Source organism: Fistularia commersonii, chromosome 4, assembly GCF_037954325.1.
Source record: "Fistularia commersonii isolate RoL2024-O1a breed Wild chromosome 4, RoL_Fcom_v1.0, whole genome shotgun sequence".
Taxonomy (NCBI): domain Eukaryota; kingdom Metazoa; phylum Chordata; class Actinopteri; order Syngnathiformes; family Fistulariidae; genus Fistularia; species Fistularia commersonii.
The window spans coordinates 4,227,143-4,246,947 of NC_141287.1; the positions used below are offsets into that span (position 1 = coordinate 4,227,143).

General features: G+C 50.3%; 1 protein-coding gene across 9 annotated transcripts in view; it reads left to right on the forward strand.

Annotated features, from left to right (window-relative positions):
• myo1b (myosin IB) overlaps positions 1-18,869 on the forward strand; it is a 57,901-nt gene extending 39,032 nt beyond the window's left edge. For 3 of the 9 annotated variants that reach the window (XM_086144767.1, XM_086144768.1, XM_086144769.1), the window contains exons 14-32: positions 808-912; positions 2,585-2,647; positions 2,761-2,961; positions 3,411-3,637; positions 3,734-3,934; positions 4,895-4,988; positions 7,558-7,707; positions 8,316-8,384; positions 8,469-8,555; positions 8,840-8,926; positions 9,982-10,068; positions 10,821-10,907; positions 12,315-12,389; positions 12,518-12,652; positions 14,737-14,843; positions 14,950-15,082; positions 15,870-16,022; positions 16,672-16,802; positions 16,878-18,869. In XM_086144767.1, coding sequence (XP_086000893.1) covers positions 808-912; positions 2,585-2,647; positions 2,761-2,961; positions 3,411-3,637; positions 3,734-3,934; positions 4,895-4,988; positions 7,558-7,707; positions 8,316-8,384; positions 8,469-8,555; positions 8,840-8,926; positions 9,982-10,068; positions 10,821-10,907; positions 12,315-12,389; positions 12,518-12,652; positions 14,737-14,843; positions 14,950-15,082; positions 15,870-16,022; positions 16,672-16,802; positions 16,878-17,010 — 2,325 coding nt within the window. In that variant the 3' untranslated portion in view covers positions 17,011-18,869. The remainder of the gene's footprint in view (positions 1-807; positions 913-2,584; positions 2,648-2,760; positions 2,962-3,410; positions 3,638-3,733; positions 3,935-4,894; positions 4,989-7,557; positions 7,708-8,315; positions 8,385-8,468; positions 8,556-8,839; positions 8,927-9,981; positions 10,069-10,820; positions 10,908-12,314; positions 12,390-12,517; positions 12,653-14,736; positions 14,844-14,949; positions 15,083-15,869; positions 16,023-16,671; positions 16,803-16,877) is intronic. The other 6 variants (XM_086144774.1, XM_086144775.1, XM_086144771.1 and 3 more) reach the window with 5 other exon arrangements.
• Positions 18,870-19,805: the final 936 nt, after the last annotated feature.

The window sequence follows — 19,805 nt, forward strand, 5'->3', positions numbered from 1 at the left end:
CTGAGGCAGGACAGCCGGCCTGACGAGAGGAGATCTAAAAACTGCCTCCTCAGTGACTTCAGTGGTTTTCAAAATGTTGTGATAAGAGGAGAGTATCTTTGGAGGCCTTTGGAAAGACTTTTTCCAAACACTACTGATTTCTCCTGACCGCTGCAGAGGGCAGAAGACACTCCCCCTTCTCCTCCGTTCATTCGAGAAGAGCCGAAGTATTTTCTCTTCAAGTAGCCTTTTGGTTGCATAGAAGTGAGACGTCTTCCTGCCAGCTGGCTCTCGGGAAGCACGCATTCCCACAACCAGCTTCCGTTCGGCAAATAAGTTTACTCTTAAGTAAACAAAAGCTGTCCTCACTGGCTGCTGCGCGCCGGACACACACAGACACACACACACACACACACTAACTCACACAAAAACACACTCTGACCCCTCATTGCAGATGGAAAACTAAAACACATGGACATGAGGAGGAGGTGAAAGGGTTCCTGAGGTTAAAGGAATCGATCAGCGCAGAGAAAAGGGGAAACCAAATTCATTTCAGATATTTCCATTCAGTGTATTGTGAAGGAGAGGAGACAGAACAGGGTGGGATGGAGGAGGTTGATCCACCGAGGAGACCCCTGGAGGGAAAAGCCCAAAGGAACCGAAGAAGTGTATTGAGAAGGATGGGTGGTTGTTTTTTTTTTTGGGGGGGGGGGGCAGTTATTGAACAAATACGGAGTGTATAAAAGCCATCTAGTCCCAGTAAAGCAAGAAGACGAGGTCAGGGAGTGAGGCGGCATCTGCTGACTCTCCTCTGATCGGCTCCCGCAGGACAACAGCTTCGAGCAGTTCATCATCAACTACTGCAACGAGAAACTGCAGCAGATCTTCATCGAGCTGACCCTACGCGAGGAGCAGGAGGAGTACGTCAGGGAGGTGTGTTTGAACCTTTGCACCGACTCACAGAGCACACACACACAAAAAATGGTAAAGAATGGCTCATTAAGATATTTAAATGTCATCTCATTTCTGCATCCTGTCTGAACAACCGTCCAGCATCTACACTCGTTTCACTGTATACCCCCCCCCACACACACACACACTGTTATCGACATGGAAATTATCCCTCACCCTAGATAGCGTAAACACTCTGCAGCCTTTAAGCTGTGTGTGTGTGTGTGTGTGTGTGTGTGTGTGTGTGTGTGTGTGTGTGTGTGTGTGTGTGTGTGTGTGTGTGTGTGTGTGTGTGTGTGTGTGTGTGTGTGTGTGTGTGTGTGTGTGTGTGTGTGTGTGTGTGTGTGTGTCCTCACAGCCTTTCCAACTAAACAGCAGCACTGATGATCCTCTGCTCTGGCCCCTGTCCAGCTCACTGCATGGGAAAGTAGCGGGGGCCAGGGAGGGGGCCGGGGCTCCACCAATCAGGAACTCAGCCTGTCACTAATCTGTGAAAGCCACGCCTCCTGGTCGCTCCCCGCCTCAAACATGTCACCGGGTCTGTCAGCCACAGCCACGTTCCCAACAATTAATGGCTGTCAATCAGCTGAGGTCGGCGAGCAGCTTTTTTTTATTTAGAGTCAGGAGGAAAATGTCTCCCCTCCTCTTCTGGAACTGTAAAGCTTTCTGCTTCAAGCTGATAAACCTGCATGAAAGTGGTTGAGAGCTGACAGCCTCACCTTCTGCATCCCCCTTCAAGGATAAATTGCAGACAAAGCCTTTTCCTTCGACTTTCCTCCAGGTTGGACCCCCAAAAAACTCAATTTCGTTCCTCATTTGACAAACTCAGTTTTTTTTATACCGCTCTCACTGATGGAGGTAATGCCCAGTTAGCATGTTTCTACTACGACGTCGAGAGTGTTTACTTCATTCCCTCCTTGTTCAACGAGGGACAGTCTGTGGACAGTCATACAACGAAATTCGAGGGCAACTCCACCATTGGGTTTGAAGATGAAAAGGGAAGAAAGAGAGCTCATCCTCTGTAAGACCACGTGCCGTCCACAGCACGCAACCACCCGTAGCACAGCTACACTGGTGCACACACACCCTGCAGGAGAGACTGAAGCTAAAATACAAATCTATAAGAATAAAAAATGCATATTGATGCAGTGTAGGTAGAGATGGCACAAAGAGTCTCAGTTATTGCACATATTTGTAGCCATTTGTGCAAATAAAGTTGAGTCACTGCCAAGGTTGGTAAGGGTCATGTTTGAGAGGAAGTCCTTAATCCAGGCACAGGCAGGAGGTGGAAGAGCAGGTCCCATAATTGACAGCTCTGTCAAACTGTGCTGGGGGGGGGTGCACACACACACGCACACACTAGTATGGACATTTCAATAATTGAAATGGTCAGTTTTTTTTTTTTTTTTTTTTTGTTTTTTTAAAAACACCCCCCCAACACACACATACACACAGCAATCTGCATCTTCGGGTGAGCTGCTCCATTACGGATCACTCTGTGCAGAGCCTGAAGCTCCTGCTCTGAGCAGATCCTCCTGGACCCGCACAGGTCAGAGGCTGTGGCCCAGTTCAGACCTGAGCGGGTCGAAGGCTTTCGCGCAGAGCCGTCCTTCATCTGTCGTACCTGTGTGACCTTCCTTTCCTTCCGTCTCAGGGCATCGAGTGGACCAACATAGACTACTTCAACAATGCCATCATCTGTGACCTCATTGAGAACGTAAGGCCTCCATGAGACGCCGGGTTTAACGCAAGCAGATTATCCGGCTTTTAGACCCATAAAGAGGCGCTTTGATGAATTTTATCTGCTCATGGTTTCTCCTGTTGTGCCAGAACCAAAACGGCATCCTGGCAATGCTGGATGAAGAGTGCCTGAGGCCGGGGACCGTCACGGACGACACCTTCCTGGACAAATTGAACACCATCTGTGCTGAACACCAGCACTTTGAGAGCCGCCTCAGCAAGAACTCCAAATTCCTCAACGACCACAGCCTGCCCCACAGCTGCTTCCGCATCCAGCACTACGCCGGCAAGGTAACGGGCCGGAGTCCCGGCAAGAGATCTCTTTCCTGCGTGCTGCAATCAGCATTAGCCGTCTGAGCGGTGCATGCGCGACATGCAAGTCGCTACAAATTGCGCTGAGCTCATCCTCTCCATCTCCACGGTGACGCCAAAGGCAGAAGGTCTGCCTTTGGCGTCAAATAAACCCTTGCCGAGCTGTTTGTTCACATCTCCGCTTTCATGTGAACGAACGCTACTGTGTGGCCGAATACCGTGGCGAAGTCTCCGAGCCCTTGTCCTCTTACTATCTTCCTATTCTCAGGTCAGCATTTTCATTCAAGTTCCATAATTCTCCCGAGTTCCACAGAAGGTTCATGGAGAATGAAGAAGGTGTTCGCCTGGGCAGTTTAAATATACTGCCACTAGTTTTCACAAGTGGCCACGTTTACCCACGTATGGTGTCCCTCCTCCGCTGCATCAAGGTGCTGTACCGCGTGGAGGGTTTTGTAGACAAGAACAACGACCTGCTGTACCGGGATCTGTCTCAGGCCATGTACAAGGCCAACCACAGCCTCATCAAACAGCTGTTCCCCGAGGGAAACCCCGCCAAAGTCAACCTGAAGAGACCGCCCACCGCCGGCTCTCAGTTCAAAGCGTCCGTGGCCACCCTGATGAGGAACCTGCAGACCAAGAACCCCAACTACATCCGGTAACTTCCTGCCGTCGTTGCAGCTCTGTGACTGGGGCTTTTCAGCCGCCAACCAGGTGCAAGGTGATCCCTGCGCTCACGGCAGATCTCTCCCAGGTGCATCAAGCCCAACGACAAGAAGGCGTCCCACATCTTCACAGAGTCGCTGGTGCGCCATCAGCTGCGCTACCTGGGCCTGATGGAGAATGTGCGCGTGCGACGAGCAGGCTATGCCTTCCGCCAAGCTTACGAGCCGTGCCTAGAGCGCTACAAGATGCTCTGCAAGCGGACCTGGCCCCACTGGAGAGGGCCAGCCAGGTAAGCACCCACGGCTGAATAAAAGAATAGAATACAGTCCTTTCACAGACGCTTTTATCCAAAGCGACTTACAGTGGAGATGCCGGGGATTGAACCCAGGACCTCATAAATGTGAAGCTCTACCACTGAGCTACTTGTTCCGCTGCTCACAGCGGCCGGCAGCGCGTCCCGGGGCTAACGGGATGCAGGTGGAGGCGTCGTTCACAGGTGCTGCTGCATGCTGGGGACCTTTCCTGTTGCCATGGGCAAAAACAAACATCAAGTGACTCAGTGGCAGATTAGCAAGTTTATCATGTAAATCTAAGCTGAATCAACCGGCAGACAGTTACATAACCGCTTTTAAACTGGACTGCACATCCCCCAGCTTTCACACACATGCAGTAGCGAGCGGCACGCTCCTCGAAGGCCTTATCAGGAGTTCGGTCACATTCCAGCAGCGCGGCCACCTCAAACGAAACATTCCCCTCCTGAATCCCGACATGTGGAGACATTTTCATCCCTATCTGTCCCCCATCAGCCAGACTTCCACCTCTATGCTGCCCACAGATTCCAATCTTCCTCCTGTTGGCCTTCAGCCGGCGCAGTGTGTGTTTTCCTCTTCCTTTTCCCCCATACCCCCCCATACTCCCCCTTCCCATTACTTCGTGTCGTCCATGTTGTTTGGAGAGGTCAGAGAGGTCACGCTGAGAGGGTTCGGTCACGTACAGAGGAGGGATAGTGAATATATGGGTAGAAGGATGCTGTAGAAGGAGCCGCCAGGCAGGAGGTCTACAAGAAGGCCAGTAAGAGAAGAGTCCAGAGAGAAGAGGCTTAGATGGAGGGCGGCTCGCTGTGCCGACCCCCGAAGGGAGCAGATGCTTGAGAAGAAGTCCACATGCTGTCTGTGTTCGTTGTCATTCTGTGTGTTCACCTTCTTCTCCTAAAACGTATGAAAGACTTTCCTGTTGTCATTTCTCACAGAGAAGGTGTGGAAGTGCTGATGGTTGACCTCCAGGTCCCCGCCGAAGAGTTCTCCTATGGTCGCTCAAAGATCTTCATCAGGAACCCAAGAACGGTAGAAGCACATGGCTCAACATTTAAAAACAAAAAAACCTACTTTCAAATATGAATATATTTCTTTTGTCTGGCTGTCTATGCAGGGGTTGACTCTCTTTCAGTGGGGTAAAAAAGTATTTAGTCATCCACCAATTGTGCAACTTCTCCCACTTAAAAAGATGAGAGGCTTCAACAACGAGAGGCAGAATGCAGGAAAAAAAAATGCAGAAACTCACATCTGATTTTTAATGAATTTATTTGCAAATTATGGTGGAAAATAAGTATTTGGTCACCCTAACCCTAACCCACAAACAAGCAAGATTTCTGGCTCTCACAGACCTGTAAGTTCTTTTGTAAGAGACGCCTTAGTCGTCCACATGTTACCTGTATCTGTTTGAACCGTTAATCTGTATAAAAGACACCTGCCCACAACCTCAAACACTCCAAACCCCACTATGGCCAAAACCAAGGAGCTGTCAAAGGACACCAGAAACAAAATTGTAGACCAGGCTGGGAAACAGAATTGTGCACCAGGCTGGGAAGACTGAACCTGCAATAGGTAAGCAGCTTGCTGTGAAGAAATCAACTGTGGGAGCAATTATTAGAAAATGGAAGACATACAAGACCACTGATAATCTGCCTCCATCTGGGGCTCCACGCAAGATCTCACCCTGTGGAGTCAATATGATCACGAGAACGCTGAGCAAAATCCCAGAAGCACTCGGGGGGACCTCGTGAATGAGCTGCAGAGAGCCGGGACCAAAGTTACAAAGGCTACCATCGGTAACACACTACGCTGCTAGGGACTCAAACCCTGCAGTGCCAGGTGTGTGTCCCTGCTTCAGACAATACATGTCGAGGCTCATCTGAAGCTTGCTGGAGAGCATTTTGATGGAAAATCTCCTATGGTCAGATGAAACTCAAATTGAACTTTTTGGTAAAAACTCAACTTGTAGTGTTTGAAGGATAAAGGATTCTGAGTTGCATCCGAATAACTCCACACCTACTGTGAAGCATGGTGGTGGAAACATCACGCTTTGGGGCTGTTTTTATGCAAAGGGACCAGGACGACTGATCCGTGGAAAGGAAAGAATGAACGGGGCCATGCATGGTGAGATTTTGAGTGAAAACCTTCTTCCATCAGCAAGAGCAGTGAAGATGAAATGTGGCTGGGTCTTTCAGCGTGACCATGATCCCAAACACACCGTCCGGACAATGAAAGAGTGGCTTCGTAAAAAGCATTTCAAGATCCTGGAGCGGCCTAGTCGGCCTCCACATCTCAACCCCATAGAAAATCTTTGGAGGGAGTTGAACGTCGGTGTTGCCCAGCGACAGCCCCAAAACATCACGGCTCTAGAGGAGATCTGCATGGAGGAAGGGGCCAAAACACCAGCAAATGTGTGAAAACCTTGTGAAGACTTACAGAAAACGTTTGGCCTCTGTCATTGCCAACAAAGGGTATATAAGAAAGTATTGAGATGAAGAAGTCAGTCTCTGTGTTGCTGTTGCACATTCATACTAAAGTACTGTTGCATGTTGGTGCCCAAAAGGACATAACCAAGGAAAAAGAAAGCAGAATCATAGTGAAACAGTGAAAGAATAAATATTGCAGTATGAATGAGTGAATGAGCCATTTCAAAAACCAACTGAAGGTTATTCTCTTACCTGTTTCCTGTGGATGGTTGATTACTTACAGATACGAGGAGGTGCTCTGATCGTAGGCTGACATTATTTCCCTTGATGAATGGAAACAGTGCTATTTGAAGGTTCTCCATAGCAGATAGCATCTCAATCTCCACATGTAGGATATGTTCTTCAGTTCTCTGGCATTCTGAGTTGCAGTATTTTTTCGCAGCGCAGTGTTTGCAGAGCAGGGTGGGCTGCACGGCGAGCCCCCCCCTCCAGCAATTAACAGGCAACGACCGCTCGGAGAACACATGGTTCCACTTAGCCGCCCCATCTTACATGGGAAGCGAGCAGCTCCGTGCCGGGCTCGCAGGCCATGGAGCGCCGACGCCGTTTGTGGACTCTTTCCCCACCCAGCAGAAGCCCGGACGAAACTTAGAATAACATGATCTCATAGTAGGAGAATTTCTTTCCCGCCTCTGTAATTACTTTCCCTTCCTGATCAGCGTATTACCCTTTATAGACCTGCCAGCTGCAAAGTCAGTGAAGACAGTAAATGTGTGTTTTAAGACGGATCATAACTGATGGGGGGGTCGAGGAGCTGACGGCGTTCGTTCCCCCAAGAAGAGACGTAAACCTGCCGCCGAGCGGAGACCACTCCGGCTTATCACATAACGTTCAGATCGGTCGGCCGTCAACTTCTCTGCGTTCGAATTCATCGGCCATCTTCTGTCACGCTGGATGCAGCAAAGCAATGAAAGCCAGCTCCCACAAAGAGCTTGACCGGGCTTCCTTTACTGCCATCCTGCAAGGCCAAGACCCACGGGTGATTGTGGGGTGACGAGATGCTCTCTGCTCTTTATCAGCCAATCAGTATTTGTTTAGATTAGACAAGCTTTGCTCTCCCAAGAGGACCGCATGGATCCTGTGAGGGGTTAATTCTTCTGCGCTCCATCCCACAGCTTTTCTTCCTGGAGGAGAAGAGGAGACAGTGCCTGCAAGACCTGGCCACGCTCATTCAGAAGATCTACCGTGGTTGGAAGTGCCGCAGCCACTTCCTGCTGCTGAAGAGCAGTCAGGTGGTGGTGGCGGCGTGGTACCGTCGCTACGCGGTGAGGAACGCCGCCCGAACTGAACTAACGTGATCGACGTGCGCGAAAGAGCTGATCGGGATAATAGTCGTCTCACGGTGGAAAAGAAACGGTTGTTTGAAATATCGATAGTTTTCTTTTCTAGACATCTTCACTCCGTGTGTCTAAGCCGACCTCTGCAGATCAGCTTAGGCAGACTCCCTGTTTTCGTCCTGCCTGTTTACCACCTATATTATTACAAGCGCACTTGAGTCAGTCTGTCAGTGGCAGTTAAATAAAATAAACCTCTGATCACAAAACAAACAGCGCCTGGACACGAGGTCCGTATCTCATGTCCGCTTTCCAGACAGCCAGAATTTCCCTGCTCTTCATGTGATGTTGGAAAGCAGAGAGCGGCTCGGAGGTCAGTCTGATCTCCGGCCTGTCGTTGATCTCCTTTTCTTAAGCTGTCGTTCTTATGAGACGAGAGCGCCGGTTCTGTAGGAACCAGGCAGACGTTATGCAGAACAACAGGTCCGTGAAAATATAGTCTATGGAAAGGAGCGTGAGCTTGCGAGTGGTAGAAGACGGGCCGAAGATTCAGCCAATGTTCACTTCCTGTCTGGTCCCTTTGCTTCTTCGTGCCCCAGCAAAAAAAGAAGTACCAGCGGATCAAGAGCGCCACCACCATGGTGCAGTCCTACACCCGGGGATGGCAGGTACGCAGCTGCTCACGCTGCCTGTCAAATGCAGCTGTGCAGAAGATGAGCACGCCATTAAAAGGCCTCTTTCTCTCCTCCAAGGCCCGCAAGCTGCTGAGGGAGCTGAAGTATCAGAAGAGATGCGAGGAGGCGGCGACCACCATCGCAGCGTTCTGGCACGGCACTCAGGTACTGTTTGCCCCGCCTTGGCGCCGAGGGACGTCCGTCCCCATCGGTCCGGCTGCTCTGTGACCCCGGGGTCACTCTTCCTCCTCCTCTTCGGAGCACCTGCTTCTGCCCACAGTTTTCCAGGGTAACTCGGCGTTGTATCCGCCGGGCCTCCGTCCCGTCCTCCCTCTGCTACCGACCACATTGTTGCAACTTCTCTTTTTGCCCTCCTGTTTTATCTTCCCCTCACTGAATTCTCTCTCTTTCTCCCGCCGCCTCGCCTTGCCTTGCCTACCGGCCGCCAGGCGCGGATGGAGCTGAGACGACTTAAACAGGAGGCGCGGAATAAACATGCCGTGACAGTAATATGGGCATTCTGGCAGGGAACCAAGGTACTTCCACCCAGCTGTAGTGTGTAGATGTCCCAGCAGTCCTGTCACCCCCTCACCTCCCCCCTGTAGACTAGAGTCCTCCGCCTCCACCCCGGTCCCTGCGGGCTGAGGCTGGCACCTGTGTGTCCTGTTCTATGTTGGCGGTGAGCTGAGGTCACTCTGGGTGAGAACACACCACCAGGACTTTCAGGGGGGGTTCATATCATTTAGGACCGGTTTTATATCCTTTAATATTTGACATCCTCACAGATGGAAAGCTCTCGCGCACACCGGGGCGGGCCGAGTGGGTTTCATGTGAACCCGAAGCCGACCCGCCAGCTCTTTGAGTCAAAGACCCAAAAACACAACACGCCGGCACTGACTGGCCGCACCGTCACAGAATGTCACAGATTCACCAACACTGCCCCTCGTGGTTGCAGACGCCATTTGCAGGTGTCTGGCATCACTCGTGGTCCCCTTAAAATGGAAAACTGAAACTGGACCAAATTTCATGCCCGTGTTTTTTGTAAAACTGTCAAAAAAATCATCTCGGTAATTTCAGACGCCCCCCCAGTATATGGCAGCTCACGAGGGTGGGGCTCCAGTGTTTGCTCAGTGGAACATTGAAGGTGTAAATGGGAGAACATCATTGAAACGTCATTCAAAGCCCACTCGGCCCTGTGCTGCAGCCCCTGCAGGAACCGCTGGCGTTCTGACCCGCTGCCAGCAAAGACACCCAGCTTCTCTGAAATTCACTCATGGTTTCATAAAGCTTTTCTGTCTGCAAAGACGGCCTCGGCGGCTTTATCTTCTCAACACTTCCCTCGTCGTTTGGGAAAAAACTTGGAGCTTTTGTTTTGGAGGCTCCGGTACTGCCGACACCTGTCAGAAGGTGCTTCGGAGGCCGTTTCTTCACGCCGACATGCACTGACACCCGTGACCGTTTCAAACAGCCCGTCTGTCCGTCAAACATCCCGTCGCCTGACGCCCACCCTCCTCAGCATTTCAATGACAATCGATAGAGGACTGACTGCTGCTTAGATTAACCCCCTCCGCCCCTCGCACCTTCTCATCAGGCTCGGAGGGAGCTGTGGCAACTGAAGGAGGAGGCCAGGAATAAACATGCCGTCTCGGTCATTTGGGCCGGCTGGCAGGGCACCAAGGTATTTGGGAAGCCTGTTTGAGTTGATTCGACCGCCTCCATTGAAAAGCACCCGACCCGGCGCTCCCAGAAAAACCCCTCCGTCCGTCCGACCGCCCGTCCGCCCGCTCCACCCATTCTAAACATCTGACTCATGACAGGGCATTTTTCCACACAAATTCAGACTGCGTAGACATGATTGATAATTCCAACCATATGTCACCAAAGATGCAGTCTCTCTCTCGCACACACACACACTTGTCCATGTGTGTGTGTGTATGCGGAGGCTCCTTGCTTTGCCGCTGCATGCTGTGTTCTCCCTGCATCCTTACCGTGTAGTGACGGCATGTCGTCTCTGCATTGCGGCACGTTTTGTTTGTTTGTTTGTTTGAGGCGACCCTCACTGCTCGAATCCCGACCCTTGACCTCTGTAACGCCTTCTGTAAAGCTCCAGGTCTGTGTCCCTCACTGAGGCCCTTCCACAAATGATCGCATGACCTTTGGGTTCAGCATAGTTTCTGGAGGCTGGAGCTCCAGACTTGTACGGTCTGCTGATGGTCACAAACCACTGGGGTGTGTGTGTGTGTGTGTGTGTGTGTGTGTGTGCGCGCGCACGCATTCATTCATGCATGCATGCTTGTGTGTGCAGTATGTGTCTTGTGTGCGTGTCTGATGTTTCATCACCTCAGGCAAATCGGTGTCTGCCTCCTCCTTCGCTCATTTTCTCCTGCTTGGTTTTTTTCTGGCTGTCTCGTCCTGACCGACCCCGAACAGGCTCGCAGGGAGCTGAGGAGACTGAAGGAGGAGGCCAGGCGTAAGCACGCCGTCGCTGTGATTTGGGCCCACTGGCAGGGACTGAAGGTACCTACCAGCCCCACGGCGCAGCCCCACCACGTCTGCCACCTACTTAACACCCCCTAACACCCTTCCTCGTTCTCCTGCACCATCTTCAGGAAGTCTGTCTTGGCTCACTCTCAGCCGCCACCCCTCACGACTGTGCGGCGCTTTCACTCTGACAGCCTCGGGCGATCCATTCCACGACTCACTTTGTTCCTGCCGTGTGAAGATACACTTTGTAGCTTGGTTCCTAAGGACCAGATTAACCACACTACAGAAAGTCCTGCGGGGAGCAGAGGCAACAACAACTAGTGATAATAATTAGAACAACAACAATGATTAAATGCTTAACAAGAAAAAGTCATATTTAACAAGAATTATGATAAATAACGTCCAGTTCGGTTGAATCAAATGACCGCTTATGACAGGCCTCAAACATTCAGTCAAAAATTGAAAGGCTGAAATTTGATTAAATTGGACTAATTGTATTGATTTTTTTTCTTCTTCCAGTCATTGTATTCTACATTTAAAATTGTGTCATTTATTCATGTTAACAATCTTTAAACGCTCATGCCGCTGCCCCTCCACCCTGACAGTGTGCCAACCTGCCACTTCCCTGTAGAAGTTCAGGGACCGGCAGGGCCGCCGGCCCTCCTCTGCCCCCTCACACGGTCGCTGCATTCTCATCTCGAAGGGTCGCTGCGGCCCCTTTCTAAGAATAACATTCCCTGTTGGTGGTTTGGATTCAATTTGCAGTGTTTTTGTTTTTGGAGAAGTCCCGCCATTAATCTTTTTAAAGAGGTAAAAAATCACTCGTCAAACAATCAGCGATTAAACCTCAAACTTTGGAATGTGTTTTTGTTCCTCTCTTCTCATGAAACCACCTGACTGTTGAGTCTCATGTGTTGTTTTCTTCATGAATATTTCCCGCCGCAGCGTGGAGTCCTCAGAGCCAAAGGCTGTCACTGAACATCTCGCTCCGTCTCGATGGCCACTAACCCCTTTCTGTCTGCCGTGCGTTCCCTAACTGTCCCTTCCCTGTCGGTAGGTCTGTGTGACAGTCCGATGATCTCCTGGCGTACATCTGTCCGGGTTCGCCTCCCGGGCGCTGTCGCGGCGTAATCCCCTCGTCCGTGTCATTGTTCCCCGCACAGGCCGCAAAGCACCCGGCTGTAGGTCAGGTTTGGCAGCCGAGGTCAAACGCCGAGGTCGTTTGTCATGAGCGTAATTAAATACCGGGTAATGCTCTTCAGTCCGTTCCAGTGGCTCCGAATGACCTTTTTCTGGGTGTTGATTGTTTGTCACTAACCAAATGTCCGCCGTCGCCCTGTGTGTTTCCATCATCTTGCCGTTGCATTCCACTGCTCTCCCGCCTCTCATCGAACTCCCGGGTGGCTCGCGGTGACTGTTTGTGTTCATTTGCTCTGACAGGTCCGCAGAGAGTACAGGAAATTCTTCAGGGCGAATGCAGGCAAAAAGATTTATGACTTCACCATCCAGAGAATTGTAAGTAGGACTTTGATATCGGCTAAAAGATGTGAAAGTGCTCAGCCGAAGAAAGTTCTCCACAAGTGTGCGCCGAAGCTGGAGGTGCTTGATACTCAGGGCTTTTTCCGCTCGCTGGTTTTTTGCAGATGCAGAAGTACTTCCTGGGTCTGAAGAGCAACATGCCCTCCCTGTCTCCCATTGACAAGAACTGGCCCAGCAGGCCTTACCTCTTCCTGGATGGAGTCCACGCAGAACTCCGAAGAATATTCCATCTGTGGAGGGTTGGTCGACTGTCCGTTCACTCTTTTGGATACTTTTTCTCCATTTAAATGGAATCTTGCGCTTGGAAGTGGAGGGCGGAGCCTGCTTGGGTAAAGTCATTTGGGCCCGAGCCCATCTGTACTCCGGGGGCCAGAAATCGTAGGACTTGCTATTTAGCTCCACATCTTGACGTCGTCCTCATCAGAGATGTTTTTCTGAGAATGCCATGGACTCGGAGGCTCATAACAGATTTCTGGGTTCTGGCAGTTGATTTCAACTCTGCATTCCTAGCAGACTGAACACCTTTGTGATGTTTGTCCAGAAACAAATGCATACTAGTCCTCTGGCCTCCACCCGGAGGAGGACTTCAAATATGTGTTTTTTTGTAGAGGAGCATATAAAACTTTTTTTGAGGGGGTAGGCCGAGGCTGAAAGTAGACGTGGGTAACACGTGGCTCCTGTAAAGGAATCCTCATTTACAAATTTTTAATTGCTATTTGCTATTTGCCAAATGCTGTTGGCCCGGCTCTGTTAGGCTCTCATCCTGGACAACCGGCAGAACGGACTTCTTCGGTTTTCCACCAGGGGGAGCCGTGACCTGTTCTCCCACCTTCTCATTGCCACTTCACTTAGAAACACCACCGGGTGTTGGAACAGGCCTGTGGAACCGAAGCAGTGGTTGTACGAGCTTTTCTCACCTCGCTTCCAGAACACATCACACTGGATGGCATTCAGACACACCAATGGGCACCGAGCTGCCATGCAGGGCGCTAACTTACCCTTGGGAACAACTAAGGGATCAGTATCTTGCACAAGGGTACTTCCACATGTAGACAGGAGTAGCCAGGAACGGAACTCCCAACCTTCTGATTTGCCGGGATGCCTGCTGAGCCACAGGTTAAAGTCAAACCCACTGGTGGGAAGAAGCTACGATGTGAACAGAGCTTCAGGAGAGAGAAATACGGCCGAGACCAGTGTTCCCTCTAATTTTGTCTGGGCATACAGACAACCTCCCTGGGCACACTGAAGGCCACTGTGAGCAACATTGGATGTGCATACTGCGTCCATACACCAGTATCACAATTGAGATCATAGCATGGCTCATGGCTTATTAAATGAATCAAATTACAATTTACATTAGTTTACTTTTAATATAACTGACTTGGCCAATTGACAGCATCGATGGATTCATTTTGATGGCAAGTCAAATATTGTCAATGAGAACTTTAGCTTGCTCAGGGTCAGATTTTTGTGTGACAGCTCGTTTTTTTTTTCTCCTGGTCGTTTGCACTCTCCCGCAATAATGTACCAATCCCTTTTCCCAACTTGAGTCTTCGTATTATTCCAACAGCATTCATATGACTTTTCTGCTGCCGCTTGATGTAGTCCAGCTTCCATTTAGTCCATATTTTTCCATCAGAAAACTCGCTTACTACTTTAGCTTCGCTGCATGTTTTGCAGAGCAGACCTTTCTCACTCAAAAAAGGAAAAATCTCAACCAGTTTCACCACTTGTTCTTCTATTTGCACATACTCTAACAGCCATTCCAACTTAACAGAACCGCATTTCTTTTTACTTTGGTTAAATGAGTGGACGTATCACATTCACTGCCCGCTCTTTTCGCCATGATAAGGGGTTAGCATTTTAGCATTAGCGTCACTTAACTCTGCCACACTGTTATTAATGTTATATAGCGTGCACGGGCAGAGCGCATACACAAGTACCGTCAGTGCCGTAATTGGGTGCGTAGCGTAATTGCATCATATCGTATGATTGGCTGGACACCTGACCTGTCACTCACTGAGTTACACAGCAAAATTTTACGGAAAAAATGTTATCTAATTCATTTGCAGTGCACTGGATAGGTTTCTTGTGTGCGAGTAGTGCGCGATTGCGTGGTTGCGCAGCTCAGAGGGAACATTGGCTGAGACCCTCTGAATGATGAACGGTCCAAGTTCCAGATATCTCCAGCAGATCAGACTGCAGGAGTCATGAATATATCCCTCCACTCCAAATCTGAAGTAGCAAATGTTGTGCGCGGCAGAACAACGGCAAGCCTTCTGCAGGGGAGAACCTGAGAGAACTGGTCTTTTGTCTTTTCAAGTGCAAGAAGTACCGGAGTCAGTTCACAGAGGAGAAGAAGGCGGTGTACGAGGAGAAGCTTGAAGCCAGTGAGATCTTCAAGGACAAAAAGGCCCTCTACCCAAGCAGGTACCTGGAGTTCAGCCTTTAGCTCCATCCTTGGTCAGCCCTTGGAGCATGTTTACGTCCTGCTGGGCCTTTCTGTTGCTGATCTTCATCCCTTGCATTGCTGCAGCGTGAGTCAGCCCTTCAAAGGAGACTACCTGGAGATCAGCAAGAACCCCAAGTATCAGAAACTCAACAGCTGTGTGGATGAGAAGGTTCTGCTAGCAGACGTGGTCAACAAGATCAACCGGGCAAACGGCAAGGTAAGAAAGATAGCCAACGCCCACATACGGCTGCAGAGTGGGAGGTTGGAGTGTTGGAGGTTTGGCCAGCATCACAGATGCTCAGGCCACCTGAGGAACCGCGGGGATCTAACCACTTCCACTGTGAATTTAAAACAGAGAAAAGCCACCGGCTCCGCCGGTGTTCTCACGCGTCAGCGTCACGCTCGCCTGTTCTGCCTGTCCCACCCTGAGGTCGAAGCCTGTTCTCGTGGCATTCGGCTCGCGGTGGTGGGTCTTACTTTCCCCGCTATGTTCCCTCCGCTCCTGTTTGCCATGGAAGCTGTACTTTCTTGCTATGTTTTTGCTGGTGCCAGAAGTCTGCGTTTGCTGTACTAAGCTGAAATTCAAAGGGGGCAGGTTTTTTTTCCTTTGCTGAATGTTTCCCTTCAAGTTCTTGATTGATCTGTTCAGTTTTACTGCAGGGCCCCCTGGTGAAATCCTGCTTTGAGCCTTCACTCCTTGGCTTGTGGTTTGCTCCGATTCCGATCCCAAGGTCTTTGGAGCTTTCACCCACCAAGATTTTGCACTACTGATTTTACCCGCTTAATTTCCTGAACCAGAGCTTCCACTCAGGGCCGCGTCTTCTTTCCTATGATCCCGTATCGTCCCGGTGTTGCTGAGTATGTGAATCCAGAAAGGGAAGCTGGGATGACGTGCGCCGCGGCGGTCTGTGATTGAGGCTGACGGCTGCCCGGCAGTTATGTGAGCCATAATGGTGGTGCAAGCAGCCGTCTGAAGGACACACATGGTGTGAACATGTCTGCAGGGAACAGCTCGGATCTTCCTGCTGACCAAGAAGAATGTGGTTCTGGCCGATCAGAAGACGGGCCAGGTGAAGGCCAGCGTGGCCCTGCCGGACCTCACCAGCGTGTCAGTCAGCACGCAGAACGACGGCTTCTTCGCTCTCAGGCTCAAAGAGGTGAGAAGACCTTTGACCTTTCACTGGAGCTTCCTATCCTAGACTGATTGCTGAACGATAAGTCCACTAGAACTTTGCCTCTCAGAGGAAGCCAACTCTTCATCATGAACACGGGAAGGTCTACGGGACCTTTAGAAGCCACACAGTTTGGCAGTAATCCGCCTGTCGATCACAATCTCACTGACAAAATGTAAAGATCGCGCTTGTGCGCACACACGAGAACCAACTAAATCAGTTCCAAGCTGCCGCTCTGAAGGAAAGCCTCACTTCTCTGCAACCTCCCTCCTCCCAAACACGACATTCACATCGGGACAGGTAGGAGTGCCTCCGGCGCTCACTGACAAATACTCAGACGTGTAAAAAGCTGCCTCAGTCTGAGCTTCATTTGGAAAATTGCGGTTAAAACTTTAAAACTGTTTAAAATCAGACCAAAAGTAACAAAAACCCCTGCAGAGTTCAAGAGCAGGTTGTTGGTGTCGATCCGACGGCTGAGGTGAACGTCACAGTCTCGACAGGCCTTTAGATTTTTCCTTCCTGTGTGGAACATCGAAAGCAGATGAAGCTTCCGAGGAGGCCACCGCGATCCTTGAATGAGGAGTTACATAAGAGCTAAGGTTTTGACGTTCGTCCCGTTGGCTCTGCGCCGCAGGGGTCGGCCTCCGCGGTCAAAGGAGACTTCCTTCTGAGCAGTGAGCATCTTATCGAGATCATCACCAAGCTCCACCACATCGGCTCCACGGCCAGAGACATGGAGCAGCTCGACATCGACATCTCGGACGAGTAAGGCGGCCTTCAATCACGTCTCCGCCGCTGCGTGCGCACAGTCTGATGATGCGGTGGGTGTTTCTGTCGCAGGTTCCTCGTGCAGTTCAAACAGGACAAGGTGTGTGTGAAGTTCATCCCCGGAGCCTCCAAGAACGGCAACAGCGTGTCCTGCAAGCGCAAGAACAACCGCCTGCTGGAGGTGTCTGTTCCGGCAACGGCATAGTGGTCCCCGCAACCCCACGCCACCCCCTCCCCACACACACACCAGGCGCTTCTGCAGCTTTATTCCTGAGCACTCAAATGGGTACAACCAGACACTGTCCCAAAACCCTCTGTGGAACTTTGAAGCGCTTGCTCCCCCCCAGTATGACCGTGCATTATTTGGCTTGTCGTTGCATTTTGTCCTCCAGTCGCTCTCCAACCCGAGTCTGCGGGCGCCGCTGCAGTTGGAACCTCAGGCCACTTATACTGGTGAAGAAAGCCCCTTCTAGGGTTGCTGCCACAGAAGTCCCTGGAACATCACTGGTGTTTGTAGGACTGGGTGGAGAGATGAAGCAAGATTTTTGGAAAAAAAAAAAAAAATTTAGACCGCTGGTGATCTGATTCCAGCGGTGATGTCGATGATGATCGTTCTGCCTTCCCTGGAGACATGGCCATCTTGAGAGCGTTGTGAGGAGCTCAGCTTCTACGCCTCTGCCTTCGGAGCAGATCCGCTAGGATGGCTTCCAAGCAGAGGTGAGATGGGAGCTTCTGTGCCGGACCATCACAAGACGCATAGCTGAAGACTTCCAAATGCTGCACTCGGAGAAGGACGACCCCGAAATGAATCTGATTGTACTATTGTATTATTTTCTATATATTGTTTCCTAAAGGGGGGAGGGGCACGTTAAAGGATGTTTCAATGAATCGTTTGATGATTGTTAAATGACTTTTCTATTCCTGTGTGCCAATGACAAACCCGGTGAGGAGTAAAAGCAGACACTGATAGTGAACAGCAATGACAGAACGGCGTGTCATTGGCAAAAATGAAAAACCCTTGTAGAAGTGGCCAATTCCACCTGTGGGGCTGCAGAGCCCAACGTGAACATCTGACCCTCCCGGTCCTGATCCGGCACCTGGTTGCCGGCCTTCGCAGAGATTGGGCGCCTTGCCGTCTCCAAGGCGACCTGGTTTACCTTCAGCGTTGCTGTCCTGGTTTGGCGGCTGATCTGACGTCCCACAAATCAGTCTGCCCACTGCAGCCCTGCTCCACACTTCTTTGGAGTCTGTTTTTCCCACTTTACAAGCATGTTCGGCCATAGAGGGGCTTCACCTGATTCCAAGCTTCACTTCCTGCTGCAAAGCCAATGTCAACCTGTTGACTTTCTCTTTTTTTTTTTTTTTTTGTGCAATACTTAGTCTCTATACTCTCTCGCAATAGCAGAGCCTCACTCCCCCCCACCACCACCACCACGCCCCCAGCAGGCTGTGCAGAGGCTCCAGGCACAGCATGGACCAAGGGTTTCTTTAGCATCATAATATAATCTTCAATGCTGTGTTTTTCTTTTGCTGCTGCAGCTTCAGCTCTCGTATCCCCAGCCGCCTATACATATACATACATATATGTATATATGTATATGTATATGTGCTTTTGAACAAGCCAAATTTCCTGATGCGAGGCGACGTCGTGCTGTCCAGCTTTGGGAACTGGACTCCTTTATCTGGATGTTCTGGCATGCGGTCCTGTGCTCCCCATCTTTCTGGTGACGGTGTAGGGAAGACGTCGTTTCCAAGCTGAGGCGCCGGTTCCTACTTTCCTGTTCTTTTCTGCCTCATGGTGACTCGAGAGCGCGAGTTGTACACTCCGCTCGCCGAGTGCCTGGCGAGAGTCTAGCTGAGAGCTTGTTCTTCAGCTCCTCGTGGTTTAAGTGCTTTGGTGACACCCTGCCCCCATCTGCGTTTTGTTTTTGAACCATGGCTTGAACTACAAAACATTGTCTGCATTCCTGTGTGCCTGATGTAAACCTGTGCTGAGACTCTGTGGAACTCAGTGTGACATTTACAAGTAATCTTTTTTTAAATTAAATAAAGACCAGTAAATAATGACCAGTTGACTCTTTCCCATTTGGTGCTCTCTTGCAGGTTTTCTTGTACTTTCCAGATGTGACTCTGACAATGGGATGATTGTAAAGCTTAACACCTCATTCCCTCTGAGTACCTATGAGTGTGAAGGTCCTTATTCAGCCTCAGAGGATTGAATGTGTTCAGGTCCGGTGGGTTTCAAGGCGTCCTCGTGCAGCAGGTCGCCACCGACTCCACGTGTCATTGCCCCTAAGCTCAGGTTAACAACCCTCCGACACACACACCCTGTCATTTCTACCTCATCTTTACTTAAAATGCCAATTGCTGATTGTTCTAGATTTCCTTGCAGCCTTTGGTCAAACCTCTGGTGTGTTTAGGTGACGGTCCGGAGCAGAAGGGTCTGTCTGGCAGTCATGCTTTGCAGGGGTCATTATCAGAAGGGACACTCTTCTAATTTCATAATGTAGCTAGAATCAGTTTTCCTAAAAAGGTGTGTGTGTGTGTGCGCGTATATGGAATAATTAACAAATGATGATTTAACTCTCCAGATGATATAACTTGATAGAGGTGTTTTTGAGCTTTTTCTAGACTTTATTACCACTAGCTTAGCAATTCTCTCCTATTATCACAGGAAATTTTCACATCTTCCGAATCCAGCTGCGGTCCCTCCCGTCCACCATCCTCTTATTAGCAGCACTATATTTTAGGCAGCAGTAAATGTGCCATATATAAGAATCCTTGGGGTATCCGATGAGTAAATCTCATTCCCGGGGTCCTTTATCAGCCGTATCAACACTGTCCTGAAGCTATGAAGCAGCAGAAGAGGTCGGCGTCTCAGTCAGGACTTGTAGTGGAGCGGCTGGCCAGATGTTTTCCATCACATCTGCAGCTCGCTTTCCCGGGTTAAATTCCGTGGCTTGGGGAGCGCTGCCGGCTACGGGTCTCCAGAGAGCAGCC